The 23,074-nt window shown below is 40.9% G+C and overlaps 1 protein-coding gene across 1 annotated transcript in view; it reads right to left on the bottom strand.

Annotated features, from left to right (window-relative positions):
* The window catches only part of DCUN1D2 (defective in cullin neddylation 1 domain containing 2), a 56,005-nt gene that overhangs the window by 4,258 nt on the left and 28,673 nt on the right, over positions 1-23,074 (bottom strand). The window contains exon 5 of the mRNA XM_065413912.1: positions 5,043-5,125. Within this exon, the coding sequence (XP_065269984.1) occupies positions 5,043-5,125 (83 nt within the window). The remainder of the gene's footprint in view (positions 1-5,042; positions 5,126-23,074) is intronic.

The raw sequence follows: 23,074 nt of genomic DNA, 5'->3' as shown, positions 1-23,074 counted from the left end.
TATACTGTGTCTACTTTATAATCAGAGACAAGGAGTGAATGTATTGCAAAACCATATTTATACAAGAAAAATGTTTTCCAAGATAGGACCTGATTTTTCAGAGTATTTAGTATTATACTGCACTACATAGCACTCGTATGTTCAAAGCAAGGTTCCCACTGACTTCAGTGGCATCTGCGAGTGCTCAGCACTTCTGCAAATCAGATCCCATGGTCTCAAGATGGGCATTCAGAAAATGAGTAACACACAGTTAAAGACCACCTGTGAAAAGTGATTTAAATGACTTGCCCAGCAACACATAGGAACTATGTAGCAGAGGCAGGGATAGAATCCAGTTATTCCTGGCAGCATTCAACTGCCTTAACCAAGATCATTCTTTCTCTTACTAACATCCTCTGCCTCATTCACTACACACACCTTCCAACCTCTGCAACAAATGAAGGAGGGTCCTACAGACAACAGCCTCTTTAACTACACAGTCCTAATTCATCCACAGAGCAGGTCCACCCTGTGCATTGAATGAGGCAGGGGTCCTGTGGAAAAAATAGCATGTATTCATGTAGTTAAAGACTATCATAATGCATACGCATGAAATGACCAAATTAAGGTTGCTTATGTAACCTTAATTCTGGCTTATACTAACTTTTGAATGTTTGACTTTACAACCTTAATGATCTTTTAATGTAGGCGTCTTTGTGTGATTTCCTAGGTTTAAACAGAAACTTCATCATGCAGCATCATATTAACACCCACATGGCTCATCAGTAGGGTTGGAATCGTTAGATTCACAGCACAGACCTCACTCACTTGAACTAACAGATAGTAGCAGAGTGAGCCAGTTTCAGGATCTGGTCTATGTACAACTTATGAATTCTGATTAATTTTATAAAATTGTCTCAGTGAATACCTCAGTGTACATGAATCTGCCATCAGCTATTAGAGCTGGGTCATGTATTAATGGGACATTAATCTGAATGGCTCCCATTCAAATGGGAAGACCTTAGAACAATGGGATGGCTGATGTCTAGGAGAGCCAGTTAGACTCAACTTGTCTTCACGGACAGAAGAGAGGAGCAGTGAAATTTCCCCAGAGGGGAACAAAGAGGCTGAGATCTCATAACAGCCCTTTAAAAGTGGAGAGGGACTTGGACAGGGAGGAACAGAAAAGGATGGGCTTTGGAAGTATGAGGAGACCTGTTCACTTGGGGACCAACCAAAGCTGAACAGCACACAGGCCCAGTGTGTGAGTTAAAACACAGCAGCCTGGTGAGTGTCCAGCAGGGAGAGCTTGACCAGGGCTGTGACACAGGCTGTCATCCTCTCTGTGGTCCAGCACTAGGGGGGGATGGGACATGTTGCTATGTGGGTTCCTCAGATATTTGCTGACAGCAGAGAAATGGTGAGACTCAAGAATCTTGGATTCCATTCCAGGCTCTGGAGAGTATTCTCTAGTGCAGTGGCTCTCGACCTTTCCAGAGTACTGTCCCCCATTCAGGAGTCTGATTTGTCTTGTGTACCCCCAAGTTCCACCGCACTTAAAAACTACTTGCTTACAAAATCAGACATAAAAATACAAAAGTATCACAGCACACTGTTACTGACAAATTGCTTACATTCTCATTTTTACCATATAATTATAAAATAAATCAACTGGAATATAAATATTGTACTTACATTTCAGTCTATGGTATATAGAGCAGTATAAACAAGTCATTATCTGTATGAAATTTTAGTTTGTACGGACTTCGCTAGTGGTTTTTACGTAGCCTGTTGTAAAACCTCTGTATACTCCTGGGTTGAGAATCACTGATCTAGTGGGCACTGACTCTTCCATCTGCTCTCAAGCTTGACCTATTCTGACCTGTCCCTTCCAATCTATCCCAGTCGTCTCTAGTCCCCACCCTGGCTCCTCATTCTAGTCCTATTTTCTTTACTTAGCCAGTCCTAGTCTCCACCCCTCAAACTTCTCATCCCAGTCTCTTTGTCCAGCCAGTCAAATATTCTCCCCGCTCCAGACTCCTTGTCCCAGTCTTTCCCCTGCACCTCCTAGTCCCAATTTTTCTCCCTGGCTCCTCAGTTTGAGCCTCAGTTCTCTGTCCTTCCTGGATCTGGGCTTCAGTTGCTGACACAAGCCACACTTCTGTTTCTCTCCCAGGTAGCGGATGCACTGCAAGTGTCAGTCAGTCAGTGGGATAGATTCCTTGCAACTGAGGCACTTTTTGAAGCCCGGCTCTCTGGGCATATCCCTATGGGGTGGGGGAGATCCCCCCCCCACAGGGGGTTGACAAAGTCCCTTTCTTTTTTTTAAAGGCAACAGCCAAAATAAAATGTAAATGATGCAAAGAAAGATAAAAGGGGCTTCAAAAGAAGCTAAAATTAACAATTCTAAGAGAATTAACGATCTGCAAAAGACAGGTTTCAGAGTAGCAGCCGTGTTAGTCTGTATCCGCAAAAAGAACAGGAGTACTTGTGGCACCTTAGAGACTAACAAATTTATTAGAGCATAAGCTTTCGTGGGCTACAACCCACTTCTTCGGATGCATATAGAGTGAAACATATATTGAGGAGATATATATACACACCCATACAGAGAGCATGAACATGTGGGAGTTGTCTTACCAACTCTGAGAGGCCAATTAAGTAAGAGAAAAAAAACTTTTGAAGTGATAATCAAGATGGCTCAGTACAGACAGTTTGATAAGAAGCAAGTGTGAAAATACTTACAAGGGGAGATAGATTCAATGTTTGTAATGGCTCAGCCATTCCCAGTCTTTATTTAATCCTGTGTTGATTGTGTCTAGTTTGCATATCAATTCCAGCTCAGCAGTCTCTCTTTGGAGTCTGTTTTTGAAGTTTTTCTGTTTTAAGATAGCCACCCGCAGGTCTGTCATAGAATGGCCAGACAGGTTAAAGTGTTCTCCCTCTGGTTTTTGAGTATTATGATTCCTGATGTCAGATTTGTGTCCATTAATTCTTTTGCGTAGAGACTGTCCGGTTTGGCCAATGTACATGGCAGAGGGGCATTGCTGGCACATGATGGCATATATCACATTGGTAGATGTGCAGGTGAACGAGCCCCTGATGGTATGGCTGATGTGATTAGGCCCTATGATGATGTCACTTGAATAGATATGTGGACAGAGTTGGCATCGGGCTTTGTTACAAGGATAGGTTCCTGGGTCAGTGTTTTTGCAGTGATCTGCAAAAGAAGGACAGCTCTGGCTCTGTCTCTAGCCAGGGGTAGTTGAGAAGGAACTGAGGACGGATTGCCTGCGCATGGCTAGCATTGTTCCCCACTAGCCACAACGCATGCACGGGCAAGACTACTACCAAAGTTCTCCGATCAGCAGCGCAGGGATGCAGACACACCTATAGTGGAGCACCCATAGGGACAATTACTCAAATTAAAAACAATGAGGCGTCCTTGTGGCACCTTAGAGACTAACAAATTTATTTGGGCATAAACTTTCGTGAGCTACAACCCACTTCATCAGATGCATGGAGAGAAATACAGTAGGCAGGCATAAATATACAGCATATGAAAAGATGAGAGTTGCCTTACCAAGTTGGGGGGTCAGTGCTAATGAGGCCAATTCAATTAGGGTTGATGTGGCCCATTCCCAACAGTTGACAGGAAGGTTCGAGGATCAACAGAGGGAAAATTATTTTTTGTAGTGACCCAGCCACTCCTAGTCTTTATTCAGGCCTAATTTGATGGTGTCAAGTTTGCAAGAATCGTATGTTTTCAAGAAAAACATTTTCCATGCTAAGTATATGGAAATTTCATGTAAATGAAGTAAAGTAGATGATAAGTCAGATGCTTAATGACAATATTTTGGGCTTTGTTTCTAAAGCCTAATTTGTACGACTTTTATTCCACCACCTACAGAAGTGTACTGATACTAGACTGATATTTTTAAATACCGTAACTGTCACATTTTGTTAATGATTGCTCTCTACAAAAGGAGCCAACCTAATCGCTCAAACAGAAAAAATTCACTCCATTTTTTACTTTAAAATAATGACTCCCAACCTCTCAAATCAGCCACAATACTGAAATTTAAAAATAGGATATTGTATGCATAAATATCACAAAGATGGATCATTTTAGCTTGGTACAAAACACACTTGTGATAAGCCTATGTGCCTGAGGATAGACAGGATGTGGCCTCAATCTACAATTTAGGAAGTCAGATTGTATCTTCAGCCTTCACAAAGAGAGAGTACAGGGTCAAATGGTTCCTAGACTAGGGAGGCCTGCTCCTTAAGGGCCAAGAGGCCTGGGTCTAGCCAGACCTGTTCAATCAGCTCCCCCCACCCCTTTGCCATAATTAGCTGCCTCCCAGCGTAAGGTGGCTTAACTAATTGGAGTCATTTGACAGACTGATAAATATCAGGGCCTCATAAAAGGGCAGAGAGAACTCAGTGTGAAGGAAGAACTACATGAAGCAAGTTGGTCTCCTGTATAAGACCCTGAAGTAAGTTCTGGAAGGACCCCAGGGAAGAAGGGGCAGATCTCTATTCCAGAGCATAGAAGAGGGAAAGGTAGCCCAGAGAGGCTGAGACTGTGAGAGGGAGTCATAAGAAACACTCTGGGAGTTAACACTCTATCCCAGAGCAAAGAGATGTAAAGGGAGCTCAGAAGTTGTTATGAAGAGGAGCTCTGAGCCACATGAACTTCTGGGAGACAGAAAACCCTGGTAAGTGGAAACGGAGAGAGTGTGTTTGCAGCATCATGCTCAACTAGCGGGGCGGGGTGTGTGTGTGTGTGCTGCTAGACAGGCATACCTTATGAAACTGCCTCTAGGTATCATTTCCCTTTCCCCAGTGAGAGAAATTATAGAGAGGATTCATTTAGTGCCCATTAATGTTCCATATCAGTTCTCGTAAAGCAAAGATGCTGAAAAAGAAACTGCTGTCTTTCACTGTACTCATCTCTTTTTTTTTGGTGTGCGCGCGCAGTGGGAACACAATCTTACAAGCTGTGGGATTCGCCTTAGTTTCGTGCATTAACACATACAGGAACAGAAAAATATACTTACCAACAAAAATTTATTCCAAAGAGCTAAAAATTTAAACCTTCCCGATAAGACTAAATTCCAATATGCAATTGCCATTTCTAAATCTGCAAAAAACAAGACAAAAATCACATATTACAGTGCTTTATACACAGTAAATTCTCAGAGTTAAAAAGCTCTCTTGATTCAGCTCTCAGTTTTGATTTTACCCATACGTCTCACTATACAAATTTACTGGCCAGTTTTTAAATCTCTTTTTATGATTAATGGTCTTAAGACCCAGTTAAAAAGCTGCCTGCGAGTTGAGATGTAGAAGGCTAGGATATGTCTCCATGGTACATAGTCACAAAGATGTATTTGTTAAGTGTGGATCTGGAGTGCTCAACAGTTAAATAGGTCATATTACTGCACGCGACTTTGCTTGGTTACTTTTAACTTGTAACGAAAACCTTTTCAAAAACTCACATTTTGAAGTACTAGTTCACTGTGAAGTTATATATAATCAAAGCAGCCTGGTTTGATTACCATTGAAGATAGCAATTCAATAGTAATAATGGCATATGGAACAACGTAGGCATAAAGGAATCCCACTTACATACAGAGAAGAATAAAAGGAGGAACAAAACCTTGAAGTTATCATTGAGCATGCTAATGTATCTTTTACCTATATAGCTAGCACTCAGTGTATCAGTAACCCTAGCTAAACCCCAATTTGTAAAAGGTATTGATATAGTATCCATCTAGACATGCATAAAGCAATTCACACGAAGAAAATGGTATTGCCTTAACATTAATGTTTGGATTTAAAACCACAAAAATCAAGATATTCAGCTCGAAAGATGCCGGATGCCTTTTCTCCTTGCCCATTTTGTGTGTTAGATTGGCATTTCTTAGGGCTTTTAAGGGAAAAAAAAGCCTTCAGTCATCTGGAGCACAATATTTCTGCAGCAACCCTCATGACAGTATAGCTTTTCTACAAGTCACTTATAACAAGAAGGCCTATACCCAATATTAAAGACCTATGTCACGATTTATCAAAAGCAACTAGTGATTTCGGGTGCCTAACTTTTGGAGTACTCAACTTGAGATACATTCAAAGTTGGGTGTAAATGTTTTAAGGTATTTGGGTATCCAAAAAAGGTGAGGTATCTAAAAATAAAAACTCTTTTGAAAATCTGGGCTGTGGACTACAGTAGTTAGTTGCTTAAGTGAATCATGGCAAGAATAAAGCAAATTTTAATATCATAGAAACTGGAGTTCAGAATTTAGCAAAGTAACCAAAGTGTTAAATGAGTGACTGTCCTTTGCTTAGTTCACCAGGGATGGGGGGGATGACACATTCAGATGGAACTCGAACAGGGGATTTTTGGATCCCAAAGTAATTATGCTTGTTAAGTTGTGACATTCCACTAACTTTTATTAGTAGTAGTGCCTTCTTTTCAAATATCTACTGAGAGAGAGAGAGAGAGAGAGAGATTAGTTTTAATCATAAGTTACAGTGTACTTGTCTGGGAGTCCTAGCCCATAAGGAATTATCCAGAAGTTCTGGCTGAAAACATAGGTTTATGATGGAAGTGTTACCTTGCCCATACCCCTCTACTCTACAGTATACTTAATCAGAACATTTATGTGGATATGTGACCTAATTTTGTTCTACAGCAACATTAATTATCCAAGACCAGCATTAAAAAACTCAGAATTTAGTCCACCCCCTCCAGCAGAAGCAATCTGTAATGCAGGGCATGCATATGGAAGAGTGGAGGATTTAGAGGTTGGGGGGAAAAGGATGCTTTCTTGAAGACCTATATTCATTCCCAACTGCCCATGACACCTAGACTCCACTATTACTGACCCTTGCAGATGAGGATGTGTATGTTTCTGTACAAACAGGAGAATGAAGTAAAAGCCTCTAGCAAATTACACACACACATTCAGTGTAAGATATATGGGTATACAGAAATGAAGCTTTTAGAGAAAGTACTGATAAGGTATAAAGAGAATGTCCCCATCTCCACCAAGTTACAGCAGAGGAACATAACTTTAACATTTCAGATTTGATTATTACAGCTCTGACATGTCACAGTTCAAAAGCAACTGTTTGGACTGAAGACAATTCATAAGTTTGAAAGGGAAGTTGTGGATGTATTTGGTACATTGTTAAAGCAGGCTGTATTTACATATACGTGTGTGTATACTAATATACAAACAACTGCATTAAAGTTGTGAAGAGAAGCACTAAAAAGTCAGGAATTGACAAAGGTAAAGGTGCCCAATCACCTTCATCTCTGTCCTCTTGACTGTATGCATAATAGTCATATCATCATGCACTGTTTTCCACAGGATTCCTGCCTTGTTCAGTGCAGCAGAAGAATGGTGCTCAGTGAATGAAACAGCTGGTTCAGAATTTTTTCTATCCTTACTGTTGTTATCCCCCATTTTCAAACCTGGAACTACTATATTTCCAGATAGAAAAATCTGTGGCAGAGCCCATATTTCCTACATCTCAGTCCAGTGCTCTGATCACAAAGCTATTCTTCCTCTTCCTGCAGACTTCTCTCATTTGCTACACATCATGCTACAACAATCACTAAGGCTGAGGTGCTACGGACCGAAGGCCCATACACTAAAGAATCCTGCTTCATTTTCTATCTGAAATGCACAATGAATGAGTAAAGGGACCTGTGCGAGGAGGTGGGGGGGAAGTTTGTCATAAAAAACTATTGTCATACATTCATAAGAGGGGACTAAGTTAAGACTGAGCTGGTTCAGCCTATAACTCTGACTGGCTTTAGGAAAACAAACAAACAAAAAGTCTTGCTAGGTAAGGTGCCTTCTTTTCCCAAGGCATTTTGTTTGCAACCTAACGTATTGAATATCTTATGTTCTTTAGAGATTAAGGTAACATTTAATATAACAAAAGTTTTAAAGAAAAAGCATAAACTCTGATAGCGCATTTCCAACCTTCGCCGTGTGATGATCTGGCACTCCTCTCCTCATTTTATGGACATGATGGTCCACGATCATGCAATACATTAACTTATTGTAAGAAAAATTATGACTGTATTTAAAACACACCAAGACAGACATTTATTTGGAAAGAGTTAACATATAATATAGCCAGAACAAAAATGACATTAGTACAAGGGGATATTATACACAACTATTTTATTCCACTACTCGTGTGTACTTAATATTGAATGAATAGAGATGGAAATAGGAAGGAACTAATGTGAATAATATTATGGTTTCTATGATTCATTATGAGTTGACTAGTTTTGGCAATGGTCACTTAGCTCATAATTATGAAATGTTACCCTTTCCAACATAGAGAAATCAACCTTCCAACACCACCATATGACATTTTACATTGAAATGCACATTATAGGATAGCACTACTTTTCTGAGAGAAAAGTTTTAAAATATTAGATTAAATACACCTGTTACGAGGAAGGGGTGGGAGGAGAGTATTGCAAAGGAAGTTAAAAGGACGCAAGATACAGAAGTTCTCTGTGGTTTTATTTGATTTGTTATAGCATCTATATTTAAATAGAGCATCTCAATTATGAATATGTTTATTGTTAAAGTGAACTTGATTATTTCAAGATTGTTTTTAAGTTTAATATGGTGAAAAAGTTTTGGGGAATGCTAAATGTTATTCTAACATTAATACTATACTTTGAGGAGAATTCTCTGTGTGTATGTGCAAGCAATCTCTTGCACAGTAGGCAACAAAAATATAGGACAGGCTTGATATAATAATGTACAATAAGCATACTTCTCATGCAGAAGGTGGAACTACATATTCATATTTCTAAATTCTCTTTTATGTAGTGATTTCTGAGACAGATAGCAAAGAGAAAAATTCATAACGGGTAGTAAAGTTAGCATTAATGATTATCAGGGGTGTTGTATGTAAGACACAGGAGGCAACTGTCCCACTCCACTCGGCACTGCAGTACCCTGTCCAGTTCTGGGCACCACCCGTTAGGAAAGATGTGGACAAATTAGGAAGAGTCCATTTATCAAAATGATAAAAGATTTAGAAACCCTAACCTATCAAGAAAGGTTAAAAAAAACTGGGCATGTTTAGTCTTGAGAAAAGAAGACTGAGACCTGGTCACAGTCTTCAAGGGAGATTTAGGTTAGATATTAGGAAAAATATAAAATATGCTAAATTTTCTAAATATAAAAAAGGGTAATTAAACTCTGGAATAGACTTCCAGGTGAGGTTGTATAATCATCATCATTGCAAGTTTTTAACAACCGTAAGGATAAGCAACTGTCAGGGATGATCTAGGTTTAGTTGGCCCTGCCACAGCGCAAGGGGCTGGACTTGATGACTTCTCAAGATCCCTTCCAGCCCTACATTTCTAAGATTCCTCAGTCCCAGCACTGCAAAAATCAAGATCTCCAAAAGTCATAAAATTCCAAAAATTAAGTTTGTTCCTGCAGTGTTAACTTGGCCACATTGCATATCCTATAAATTTTATACTGTATAGTAATAATTACATTAAAAATTACATTAAGAGAGAACATAGGAATAGCAAAAAAATCAAATTCATGAGGGAGAAACACAAATCTTAGGACTTTCCTCACTTAAGTGTCCGATTTTTCAAACTTAATGTTGCATTAATGCTTTTTTTTTCTTTTTCTTTTTTCTGTTTTTGCATTTAATCTCTATTCTCCCCCCCCCCCCACCTTATTAAAAAAAAAAAAAAAAAAGATAGAAGTGAGATATGGAATTATTTGGGAATTTTACATTCTACCAGCCTCATCAGAGCTTCTAAACTCGATGGACCTAGCTTCCAGTTTAACTGTGCCAGTAAACTAAAGGACTACTGGGCATCATTAGCATTTTTCCTTAATGCACTGCAAAACTCAAAGAAAAACTCCACTGCAAATAAGCAAGATTGGTCAATTTACATGCTCGTAACTTTAAAACCACTGAAATAACAGCTTTTTTGAAGTCTCAGTGAAACCTACAAGACAAGAGAACTTTGCATTTTGTAGTTTCAGATATTTAAAGAAGTTTTCAGTATGCAAAAACTTTTAATCAGAAAATTTGGAAAAAAGTCTTTTTGTACTTGAATAACTCAAAATTGGCTGACCTGATTTTTCTCCTTTGGGCTGAGAATCCAAGCATGGAAAAAACTTCACATCAAAAAGGAATTTATTGGATAAAGTTATGAGCAACTGAAACATGGGGATAGGAATGGAATTTGGAGCTCAACTTCAGTGATAACAGCTGCTACCCATACCTTCAATAATACACATACCATGCATACACTACCTGCTTATGAAGTTAGGGAGATCTTGAGTTAGGCCTATTTCTTCAAACATGTTTGGTTACTTAAAAAAAACATACCTCTTAATGGAATACAAAGTTGCCAAAAGCTGCAGGGGGAGGTCATACAACCACTACAATGAATTTGAAGTACTTATAAGTTATGAGACTCCTTAGGCCATAGGTGTTTTATGTCCTGCAAGAACATTCCCTGTGTGGGCTTAGATTCAGCGTGTAGGTCTTGAGATTATTTAATTTAACATTGTACAGACATAAAAGCATCTTCATAAATAAGATGAAATCACCTTAGGAACCACTTTAGGAAAAGGATAGATAAAAAGACAGAAAATATCCTAATGCCACTAAAAGAACATGAGTACTTGTGGCACCTTAAAGACTAACAAATTTATTTGAGCATAAGCTTTCATGGGCTACAGCCCACTTCATCAGATGCATAGAATGGAACATATAGTAAGAAGATATATATACACATTCAGAGAACATGAAAAGGTGGAAGTTGCCTCACCAACTCTAAGAGGCTAATTAAGAAAGATGAGCTATTATCAGCTGGAGAAAAAAAAACTTTTGTAGTGATAATCAAGATGGCCCATTCCAGACAGTTAACAAGAAGGTGTGAGGATACTTAACATGGGGAAATAGATTCAATTTGTGTAATGACCCAGCCACTCCCAGTCTCTATTCAAGCCCAAGTTCATGGTATCTAGTTCGCAAATTAATTCTAGTTCAGCAGTTTCTCATTGGAGTCCGTTTTTGAAGCTTTTCTGTTGCAAAATTACCACCTTTAAGTCTGTTACTGAGTGACCAGAGAGGTTGAAGTGTTCTCCTACTGTTTTTTGAATGTCATGATTCTGATGTCAGATTTGTGTCGATTTATTCTTTTGCGTAGAGACTGTCCAGTTTGGCCAATGTACACGGCAGAGGGGCATTGCTGGCACATGATGGCATATATCACATTGGTAGATATGCAGGTGAATGAGCCCCTGATGGCACGGCTGATGTGATTAGGTCCTATGATGGTGTCACTTGAATAGATATGTGGACAGAGTTGGCATCGGGCTTTGTTGCAAGGGCAGGTTCCTGGGTTAGTGTTTTTGTTGTGTGGTTGCTGGTGAGTATTTGCTTCAGTTTGGGGGACTGTCTGTAAGCGAGGACTGGTCTGTCTCCCAAGATCTGTGAGAGTGAGGGATTGTCTTTCAGGATAGGTTTTAGATCTTTGATGATGTGCTGGAGAGGTTTTAGTTGGGGCCTGAAGGTGACGGCTAGTGGCGTTCTGTTATTTTCTTTGTAGGGCCTGTCCTGTAGTAGGTGACTTCTGGCTCTGTTAATCTGTTTTTTCACTTCAGCAGGTGGGTATTGTAGTTTTAAGAATGCTTGATAGAGATCTTGTAGGTGTTTGTCTCTGTCTGAGGGTTTGGAGCAAATGCGGTTGTATCTTAGAGCTTGGCTGTGGACAATGGATCGTGTGGTGTATCCTGGATGGAAGCTGGAGGCATGCAGGTAAGTATAGTGGTCAGTAGGTTTCCAATATAGGGTGGTGTTTATGTGACCATCGCTTATTAGCACAGTAGCGTCCAGAAAATGGACCGCTTGTGTGGATTGGTTCAGGCTGAGGTTGATGGTGGGATGGAAATTGTTGAAATCATGGTGGAATTCCTCAAGGGCTTCTTTTCCATGGGTCCAGATGATGAAAATGTCATCAATGCAGCGCAAGTAGAGTAGGGGCATTAGGGGACGAGAGCTAAGGAAGCATTGTTCTAAGTCAGCCATAAAGATGTTGGCATACTGTGGGGTCATGTGGGTAGCCATAGCACTGCCGCTGATTTGAATGTATATATTATCCCCAAATGTGAAATAGTTGGGGGTGAGGACAAAGTCACAAAGTTCAGCCATCAGGTTTGCCGTGACATTATCGGGGATACTGTTCCTGATAGCTTGTAGTCCATCTTTGTGTGGAATGTTGGTGTAGAGGGCTTCTACATCCATAGTGGCCAGGATGGTGTTTTCTGGAAGATCACCGATGGATTGTAGAGTATCAGAGGGGTAGCCGTGTTAGTCTGAATCTGTAAAAAGCAATAGAGGGTCCTGTGGCACCTTTAAGACTAACAGAAGTATTGGGAGCATAAGCTTTCGTGGGTAAGAACCTCACTTCTTCAGATGCAAGTAATGGAAATCTCCAGAGGCAGGTATAAATCAGTATGGAGATAACGAGGTTAGTTCAATCAGGGAGGGTGAGGTGCTCTGCTAGCAGTTGAGGTGTGAACACCAAGGGAGGAGAAACTGCTTCTGTAGTTGGATAGCCATTCACAGTCTTTGTTTAATCCTGATCTGATGGTGTCAAATTTGCAAATGAACTGGAGCTCAGCAGTTTCTCTTTGGAGTCTGGTCCTGAAGTTTTTTTGCTGTAAGATGGCTACCTTTACATCTGCTATTGTAGTTAGCGATGGATTGTAGTTTCCTCAGGAAGTCAGTGGTGTCTCGAAGATAGCTGGGAGTGCTGGTAGCGTAGGGCCTGAGGAGAGAGTCCACATAGCCAGACAATCCTGCTGTTAGGGTGCCAATGCCTGAGATGATGGGGCGTCCGGGATTTCCAGGTTTATGGATCTTGGGTAGCAAATAGAATACCCCTGGTCGGGGTTCTAGGCATGTGTCTGTACAGATCCGTTCCTGTGCTTTTTCAGGGAGTTTCTTGAGCAGATGGTGTAGTTTCCTTTGGTAATCCTCAATGGGATCAGAGGATAATGGCCTGTAGAATGTGGAGATAGAGAGCTGCCTGGCAGTCTCTTGTTCATATTCCAACTTATTCATGATGACGACAGCACCTCCTTTGTCAGCCTTTTTGATTATGATGTCAGAGTTGTTCCTGAGGCTGTTGATGGCGTTGTGTTCAGCAAGGCTGAGGTTATGGGGCAAGTGATGCTGCTTTTCCACAATTTCAGCCCGTGCACGACGACGGAAGCAATCAGTCTGTTGTTTCGACCTTCAGGAGGAGTCCATGCAGAATCCTTCTTTTTGTAGTTCTGGTAGGAAGGATTCTGTGGGTTAGTATGTTGTTCAGAGGTGTGTTGGAAATATTCTTTGAGTCGGAGACGTCAAATCCCTGGTACACTCACACCTTGAATAGTGCGTGCAGTTCTGGTCACCCCATCTCAAAAAAGATATATTAAGAATTGGAAAAAGTACAGAGAAGGGCAACAAAAATGATCAGGGGTATAGAAGAGTTCCCATATGAGGAGAGATTAAAAAGACTGGGACTGTTCATCTTAGAAAATGGATGACGGAGGGGAGGGGCGTGGAGAGGAATACAATAAAAGTCTATAAAACCATGAATAGTGTGGAGAAAGTGAATGCGGAAGTGTTATTTACCCCTTCACATAACACACAAACCAGGGATCGCCCAATGAAATTAACAGGCAGCAGGTTTAAAACAAACATAAGGAAGTATTTTTTTACACAATAAACACCTGTGGAACTCATTGCCAGGGGGTGTTATGAAAGCCAAAACTATAACTGGGTTCAAAACAGAATTAGATAAGTTCATGGAAGACAGGTTCATCAATGGATATTAGCAACCCCGTGCTCTGGGTGTCCCTAAACCTCTGACTGCCAGAAGCTGGGACTGGACAACATGGGATGGACCACTTGATAACTGTCCTGTTAATTCCTTCTGAAGCATCTGGCACTGGCCACTGTTGGAAGACAGTATACTGAGCTAGATGGACCATCGGGTCTGATCCAGTATAGCCATTCTTATGTTCTTATTTACATAGTCTCCCCCATATTATATTCTGAGGGTGAAAGTCGTATAGGTGAAAAAGACACAACAAGAAGTACACATCTCTGGAAATAGCTTTTCATCTAAATTAGAAACTCCAGAATTTTAGAATAATTCTAGTATAAATAAATGTACAGGTCTTTTTGGTTATGGTATAGAACAGCTGCTCAATGGTCCGTTAGCGTATGGCAAATTACACTGTTAAGATACAGAGAAACAGTTGGTAAAATTAAAGTAGGCTGCAAAGCATATGCATTCTTGTTTTGGACTTGTTGATGGTTTGGTCACATTGGTCTGAACCTAATGTAAAAATCTGCAACAGCATCATGACCAACCAGGAATGAAGGATGAAAGGGATGGTCACAGGGCTCTTAAAAACACCTCTCCCATAGCCAAATCCATATAGCATCTTAAATAGCTCATCTAAATAGATATCTGGGAAGAATGGAATCTAGAGGAGTAACTAAGGGCAATAGATTAACAATAAAAAAATCCCACAGGAAGTGTAAGGACTCACTTTTGCCTGAGACAATTTTGTGAGAACTAAGAAGAAGAAATAATACTCCTAATTTTTAAACATCTGGATGTAGCAAGTTATGCATCCTATATAATACAATCACACACTATCTCAGGCATTAGAAGGCTAATTTTACACCAAAGATATTAGTTGCAGGCACTTAGTTCCTAATACATAATTATGAGAGAGGAGGTAATAGATTCAGCCCTTGTAAGGGTTGGTACCCTAAAAGCTTTGAGATACAGAACTGTATCAAGGAATCTAAGAGCAGAGGAATTTTTATGCTCTTAATGCCACCATTTGTGCCCCTCACAATAAACTGACTTTCAGGCTTTTTTAAAGGGGTAGTTAACCATGTTCTTGGAAGTCTGAACTAAGAGGTAGCTCACAAATCAAGAGTCAGCAGTTTGAGAAACTGCAAGCATTCTCTATCAGTGTTAACCTCTTCTGTCAAATATGTAGCCAATGATTTTAGTTTATTGTTCATTTACTGTGTGGTTATGATTAACTAACATGTTATGTCATATATAATCATTGTATGCTAAATAGAGTTAAATTGTAGGATTATAGAAGTATAAGATTGATCACTAGTTAGAAGGGATAATTATATATTAGGTATCTAAGTAAGTAGGGCTGAAACACAAGGTCTGTAGGCTGAGGCCTGCAAGATTTTAGCTTAGCTATTTTAGGCCTTGGAGATAAGAAATGCTTGACATAAGTAAGTGACCACAGAATGACTCTATGCCACAAGATTACGGGAAAAGATGTACCAATGGGTGATATTGCGAAAAATTAACAGTAAAGTAATGTTTAGCTTACAAGATGCCCAGTAATCTCATTTTTCTAACACATGCCCTAACCAGCATGATATGTGTAAATGCTAATAAGGTATAGACAAAAATCACATTATAAAAAGGGGCTGCCTAGAGCAGGAAAACTGAGCTCCCTATGGGAAACTCCAGCAGGAACCCTCTATCTACTGATGATCAATCCATGAGAAACCCTAACACTATTGTTAAGGATGTGAGTATAATCATATTTGTAACTTGGGTAATGATAACTTTAATAAAACTTGTAAAACAGACTAGATCTTGTACTTGTGAATGTGTGTGGTCACTACCCTTGGTCTTTGTGTGTTCCTAGAGACTCTAAATCTGAAGCCAGTAGCACAGGTGACTTTCACTCTGTTAAGCTTGAAACTGTAGCGACCAGAGCCAAACCCACAGTGATGTAATACCATATTACAAAATTCACTTTAAATAAAATAAAAGGATACAAATGCTGCACTTTATACAACCACCTCAGTGGTAATTATAACTATATAATGTGAATATTCATTTAAACAAGATTTGATAATTCCATAGAGATACAGAAACCTGATTACGTTGTGGAGACAGACAGTATCCGCATGAGCCCTTTGTTTATAAACACTCAAAAATGTATTAATATCTGCAGGGCATGCTCATCAGTTGCCATTCATGAATTTAAGATCTTTTTTTCTTTTGGGACAAAGTTAATATTACATGAAATGGCAAGAGAAAGAAAAATATTAAAAAAGTGTTATAAAAATAAAGGCCAGTATACTTTCACTAATTATGCTGGGTTTTCACAATCAGACACAGGAAAAGAACCCCATGACATTTGCCATAGTTTATAAAAGTTAATCACCATCTTCACAGAATTGTAGTACTGGAAGGGACCTGGAGAGGTCTTCTAGTTCATTCCGCTGCACTCATGGCAGGACTAAGTATTATCTAGACCATCCCTGACAGGTATATGTCTAACCTCCTCTTAAAAACCTCCAATGACAGAGATTCCACAACCTCCCAAGGCAATTTATTCCAGTGCTTAACTACCCTGACAGTTAGGAAGTTTTTCCTAATGTCCAACCTAAACCTCCCTTGCTGCAATTTAAGCCCATTGCTTCTTGTCCTATCCTTAGCGGTTAAGGAGAACAATTTTTCTACCTCCTCCTTGTAACGACTTTTTATATACTTGAAAACTGTTATGTCCCCCCTCAGACTCTCTTCTCCACATTAAACAAACCCATTTTTTCCCAATATTCCCTCATAGGTCATGTTTTCTAGATCTTTACTCATTTTTGTTGCTCTTCTCTGGACTTACTCCAATTTGTCCACATCTTTCCTGAAAGGTTGCGCCCAGAAATGGACACAGTTCTGCAGTTGAGGCCTTATCAGTATGGAGTAGAATGGAAGAATTACTTCTCGTGTCTTGCTTACAATACTCCTCCTAATACATGCCAGAATGTTTGCTTTTTTTGCAACAGTATTACACTGTTGACTCATATTTAGCTTATGATCCTATGACCCTTAAAAATATAAAAATATATTTAAAATATCCCTTTGGTGCAGCCTCTTCCTCCCTGGGCAAGCAGGGGATGGAAGTGCTACCAAATCAGCACAATCAACATGGGGAGAGAAAAACAGGACATTATATTGTAGTGACATTCTATGGTTTACCCAGCCGCAATACCAGTGGGCTGTCCACAAAGCTATATGCCCAACCCATTCTTGACTAGATGGACAATGTAACAAGAGGCCGGGATGTGAGAAATATGTAATACATTAAAATACTAACATACTGTGCTTTTCAATCCACAGATCACAATGTGCTTTGATAAAGGCGGGCAAGTACTATTAACCCCATTTTAGGGCTTGACTGAACCCCCATTGCAGTCAATGGAAAGGCTCCACTGATTTCGGTTGGCATTCTCCTTACAGAAGAGGAAAACGAGATGTGATTTGTTCAAGTTTGCAAATAGATATAGGGAATAAAGGACTTGGATGAGGCACATTCATGAAGTTTAAAAAACATGGTGGCAAGAAGTTGGTTGCAGAGCTACTTCCTTTGCTTCCTCCTAAAACCAGAGTTTAAGGTTAATATGAACTACTATGACTTGCTGTGCAGGAGGAGAGCTTTAGGACTGCAGGAGGCATTGGCCATGGGGAAAGTCCCACCTGTCTTGAACCACTTAACAAAAGTGCTCTTTATGTAGCGGTGTTCAATTTTACAGCTGTTTCCTTTTCAGAGAATAAAAACAAACAAAAAAAACCCAATTACAACTTAAATTACTAATGTTAAAACTAAAAGAAGAGGAGGAAGTAAAGGCAGTAATACTGCTCTTTAAAAAAAAAAAAAAAAAAAAAACCTGACAGGTGCACTCACCTTCTTTGAGAATCTTTAAATCATTTAGAAAAATCTTTGAGTCTGAATACTTCTTGCTGGCAAGCTATTTAAGCTCCTAACACCATAAATGGTACATTCTTCCCCATCTTTATTTTATGGCTGTAAAACAACTAGACTACTGTTATTACAGCTCTGTCTTTTGAGATTAATTGGCTAACCTGGTAATTGCATTTTTTCCCTCTTCTATTGCAGCTTAATCTTCTTACTGATTCTGTAAAGCTTTGCTACTTTAAATAAGCGTCACTATTATGAAGATCTTTTCGTTTATTTGTTGAGCTGCTTGCTACAAGCTACAGTGCCCACAGTAGAAAAGTAATACTGTTTATGCACGGACTACTTTCCCTGACCTCTTCTATATTTATAGAAAGTGGTCTTATAATTGGAAGTGCGTGGGCAACCTTAAGTATAATTGGTGCTACCTGCTCTGCCTATAAATAGACACAAAAATATCTATGTTAAAAGAATGTTAAGGTTGCACCATCAAGAAGTTTAGAGTTAAGAAATGCCAGAATTAAGACAGAATTATCAGACACAAATGAACACAATATGTTGGGGAAGAGTCAACACGGCTTTTCTAAAGGGAAATCTAAAGGGAGGGAAGAGAGGGGTGTCAACAAAGATATGGACAAGGTGATCCAGTGGATATAGTGTACTTTCAGAAAGCTTTTGACAAGGTCCCTCATTAAAAGCTCTTATGCAAAGTAAGCAGTGATGGGTTGGGCCCTACCAAATTCATGGTCTATTTTGGTCAATTTCACAGTCATAGGATTTTAAAAATCGTAAATTTCATGATTTCAGCTATTTAAAACTGAAATTTCATGGTGGTGTAATTGTAGGGGTCCTGACCCAAAAAGGAGTTGTGTGTGGGGGGTGTCACAAGGTTACTGTAGTGGGGGTTGCGGTACTGCTACCCTTACTTCTGCGTTGCTGCTGGCAGCAACGCTGCCTTCAGACCTGGGCAGCTGGAGAATGGCAGCTGAAGGCAGCACTGCCACCAGCAGCAGCGCAGAAGTAAGGATGGCATGGTATGGTATTGCCACCCTTACTTCTGCGCGGCTGCCTGCAGAGCTGGGCCCTCAGTCAGCAGCCGCCACTCTCTGGCCGCCCAGCTCTGAAGGCAGCAGTGCAGAAGTAAGGGTGGCATGGTATGGTATTATCACCCTTACTTCTGTGCTGCTGCTGGTGGGGCGCCGCCTTCAGAGCTGGGCGCCCCGCCACCAGCCGCCGCTCTCTGGCCACCAGCTGCCGCTCTCTGGCCACCCAACTCTGAAGGCAGCGCAGAAGTAAGAGAGGCCCCCCCTAAAATAACCTTGCTACCCCCCTGCAACTCCCTTTTGGGTGAGAACCCCCAATTTGAGAAATGCTGGTCTTCCCCATGAAATCCATATAATATAGGGTAAAAGCACACAAAACACCGGATTTCACAGGGGGAGACCAGATTTCATGGTGCATGACATGTTTTTCATGGCCGTGAATTTGGCCCTAGTCATGGGATAAGAGGGAAGTTCCTCACATGGATCAGTAACTAGTTAAGAGCTAGGAAACAAAGGGGAGGAATAAATGGTCTGTTTTTACAAAGGAGATCTGGAAAAAAGGTTGAAACAGTGAGATGGCAAAGTTTGCAGATGATGCTAAATTACTCAAGACAGTTAAGTCCAAAGCGGACTGTGAAGAGTTACTAAGGAATTACACAAAACGGAGTGATTGGGCAACAAAATGGCAGATGAAATTCAACATTCACATACAAAATGATGGGGTCTAAATTAGCTTTTCCACTCAAGAAAGAGCTTGGAGTCACTGTGGATAGTTCTCTGAAAACATCTGCTAATCATGCAGCGGCAGTCAAAAAAGCTAACAGAATGTTAAGGATAGATAAAAAGACAGAAAATATCATAGCACCACTATATATACACCACCACTGTATGGTAAACCCAACAACTTGAATATTGTGTGCAGTTCTGGTTGCCCCATCTCAAAAAGATATATTAGAATTGGAAAAAGTACAGAGAACAGCAACAAAAATTATTAGGGGCATGGAACAGCTTTCATGTGAGAAGAGATTAAAAAGACTGGGACTGTTCAGCTTAGAAAAGAGTCTAAGGGGGAATATGGTAAAGGTCTATCAAATCATGAATGGTGTGGAAAAAGTGAATGCGGAAGTGTTATTTACCTCCTTCACGTAACACATGAACCAGGGGTCACCCAATGAAATTAACAGGCAGCAGTTTAAAACAAACAAAAGGAAGTACTTCTTCACAAAATACACAGTCAACTTGTGGAACTCATTGTCAGGTGATACTGTGAAGGCCAAAAGTTTAACTGAATTCAAAAAAGAATTAGATAAGTTCATGAAGGATAGGTCCATCCAAGCCAATATGATCAGGGATGCAACCCATGCTCTGGGTGTCCCAAAAGGATGCGACTTCCTCTTCCCCTGCAAGGAGTGGCTGGGGATGTGTCAGACCAACCCCCAGAAACCTCCCCCAGCTGCAAGAAGTTCAGCATCCTCCCCTGCTTCCTGCCCCCATCGCTCCTCAGCTGCGGGGGGAGGGGTCACTGTACAGGGAGCTGCTCCTCCATCCGCCCAACTCCTATGCATCTGGACTTCCCATACCCAGACACTCCTGCCAAGCCTCATCCCGTATACCCAGAACCGCCCTAGCCCTCCATACCCAAATCCCACCCCATTGAACCTCAACCCCTGCATCTGGAGCCCCCTGCACCCAGACCCACTGCCTCCAGACTCCCACCCCTGCACCCAGATCACTCCCCTCACCGAACTCATGGCACTCAAACCCCTACCCTGATGCCCCACCCCGAGCCCCTACATCCAGACCCCCAGGCCACTGACCCCCAATTAGCTGCGCCCAGACCCCCACCCCACCAAGCTCCACTCCCCCAGCACCCAGACCCCCCTGCTGAGACCTGCACTGAGCCCCAACCACTTTCACCTGGAAGCCCCTGCAGAGTCTCATTGCCCCTGCACCTGGAACCTCCTCAACGAGCCTCTGTGCATCTAGATCCCCTCACACCTAGACCCCCCACTGTGCTGTCTGCACGCCGATTGCCCCACACAGAATCCTCTTACCCCACACCTGGATCCCCCCACACTGAGCCCCTGCACACTTGGATCCTGCCTGTCCCACTCCTGGTGTGCCTGGTGCAGAGGAGCAGGGTCCCAGGGTGTCTGTGGGGCAGGCCCAGGCCTTGTGCTGTGTCAGGGTCGGGTGCAGCCTCACCACTGAGTCCGTGTCCCCGGGGTGAGGACACTGCAGGGTGATCTCCCACCTTCGTGCAGCCAGTGGCCTGTGTTCCCCACTGCCATGCTGGAGCCTCTGCATTTATATACTGACAAATAAAACTTGCAGAATTTTAAAATATTGTACGCAGAATTTTTAATTGGGGGGGGGGGCGCAGAATGCCCTCAGGAGTAGCTTATGCATTATGATTCAATCTTTAATTACATGATCACATATTATTTTTACACCTACAAAATAAAGGGCAGCATGGGATTTCCTCAACCTTATCAGAAAATTCTAAAGACATATTCCTAAGAAGCTACAACTTCATCAAGAACATGACTATAGCATAGATTTAGCTAGTTTGAGAAAGAAGCAGGGAGGAGGAGAGAATGTTAGCACCTCATTCTGGACTGTCTTTTCCCACTACTTCTGAACTTATTCTAGGACTATGAAAGAAAGAGAATAACAATCATACCATGCAACATATCCAGCTTCACAACACAGTCAGCCTCAAAACATCGGAGTCAGAAAGTCACTCCTATGGCTAAGTGTCATACATGGAAGCATATTGCACCATTCAGTATCCTTACAAGTAAAGGGACTGCACACATAAGCAAGTCAGGATATGTCTCCACAGCAAAAAAATCAAACAAACCCTGCCACAGCAAGTCTCAGAGCCTGGGCCAACTAACTTGGGTTCATGGTAGCATGGGGCTAAAAATAACAGCGTAGACATTAGGTGGACCCGAGACCCTCTTCCCTCGCCAGATTTCCGAGTTTGGGATCCAGCCTGAGGCCAAATGTCTACACTGCTATTTTTAGCCTCGCAGGATGAGCCTGAGTCAGTTAACCCGGGCTCTCAGACTTGCTGCCATGGTTTTTTTGTTTTTGTTTTTTTGCTGTGTAAATGTACCTTAAGCTTGCAATGTATTCAAACTGTTGGGTGTTATTTTTTCCTGCAAGGTGCTCTGGATTGGTCTACTTCGGTCTTTTTCCTTGTGTTCCCTGACTGTAACTTCATGTGAGATGACATTTCTTTCTCCTACAGCTCAAACAAAAGCTTCACAGCATAGTCACATCTATTTTTTGCTTCAATTAGTCTTTCTGACAAACTGCAGTAAAATCTGGCTCATGTGCCTGTAAAGAACAGGATTTTCTCAGAATAAGTCAACTGATTATGTGCAAGATGTGATGAGCTACTGAATCCCTCCTTTGCCCTTCCACTTTTGATTAATCATAATACTTGACTTTAAACTACAAGCTTGCTCATGATGGATGTGGAAAAAAGAACCCTTTGCTCCACCTTCCAGGCAGAAATAAAACTCTCCATATTGCCAGGCAAGATTCACCACCAGTATGGTCCACCCTGGAAACCTGTCTGCCAGATTCTCAAATACTAATAGAAAAATTTACCTAAACAAAAGACCAAAGAAGCATAAGAGAAATGAACAATCATGGAACTACCCACTTTCAGGACTAAATACAGAATCTATTGATTCAATTTAGCTTTCCCCTCAATAATTTCTTCAACCACATACAGAATATACCCACTCTCTTCTCACAAACAACCTCTAAGCTAACTCTCCTATAGGTTTGTAAGGAAGATTGTTATTTCTATTTTTAAATACTTGGGAGGTGCACAGAGTACCTAGATAGAGCAAGCATTTATCTTGTTATTCTGGCAAACACTGTAAAAGACAAAGAAAGTACAAAACATATATGCTGTTGCTTTTTCAATACTAGTAGTTCAAAATCTGGGTCACTAATTGTACAAAGATGATTCCCCCTCACACCAATGTTGAAGTAATCTTTCAGAGAGTTGCAGACCCCAACAGTCTACTCAGAGATTACTACTATGGAAGCTAAAGATGCTGCTGCAATTAAAAAGAAGAGCTTGTAATACCATCTACTTATGGAGGATGCAACCTCCTTGGAGTCCTCATCCAAAGATGATCTATCTCCTAATCAAGGATACCTTTGAAACATGAACCTGAATGCCCTTCTCACAATCAG

The sequence above is a fragment of the Emys orbicularis genome, chromosome 1, assembly GCF_028017835.1.
Source record: "Emys orbicularis isolate rEmyOrb1 chromosome 1, rEmyOrb1.hap1, whole genome shotgun sequence".
Classification (NCBI taxonomy): Eukaryota; Metazoa; Chordata; order Testudines; family Emydidae; genus Emys; species Emys orbicularis.
Note: the sequence above shows the minus strand (reverse complement) of the source record. Positions and strands in the feature narration are given on the sequence as shown.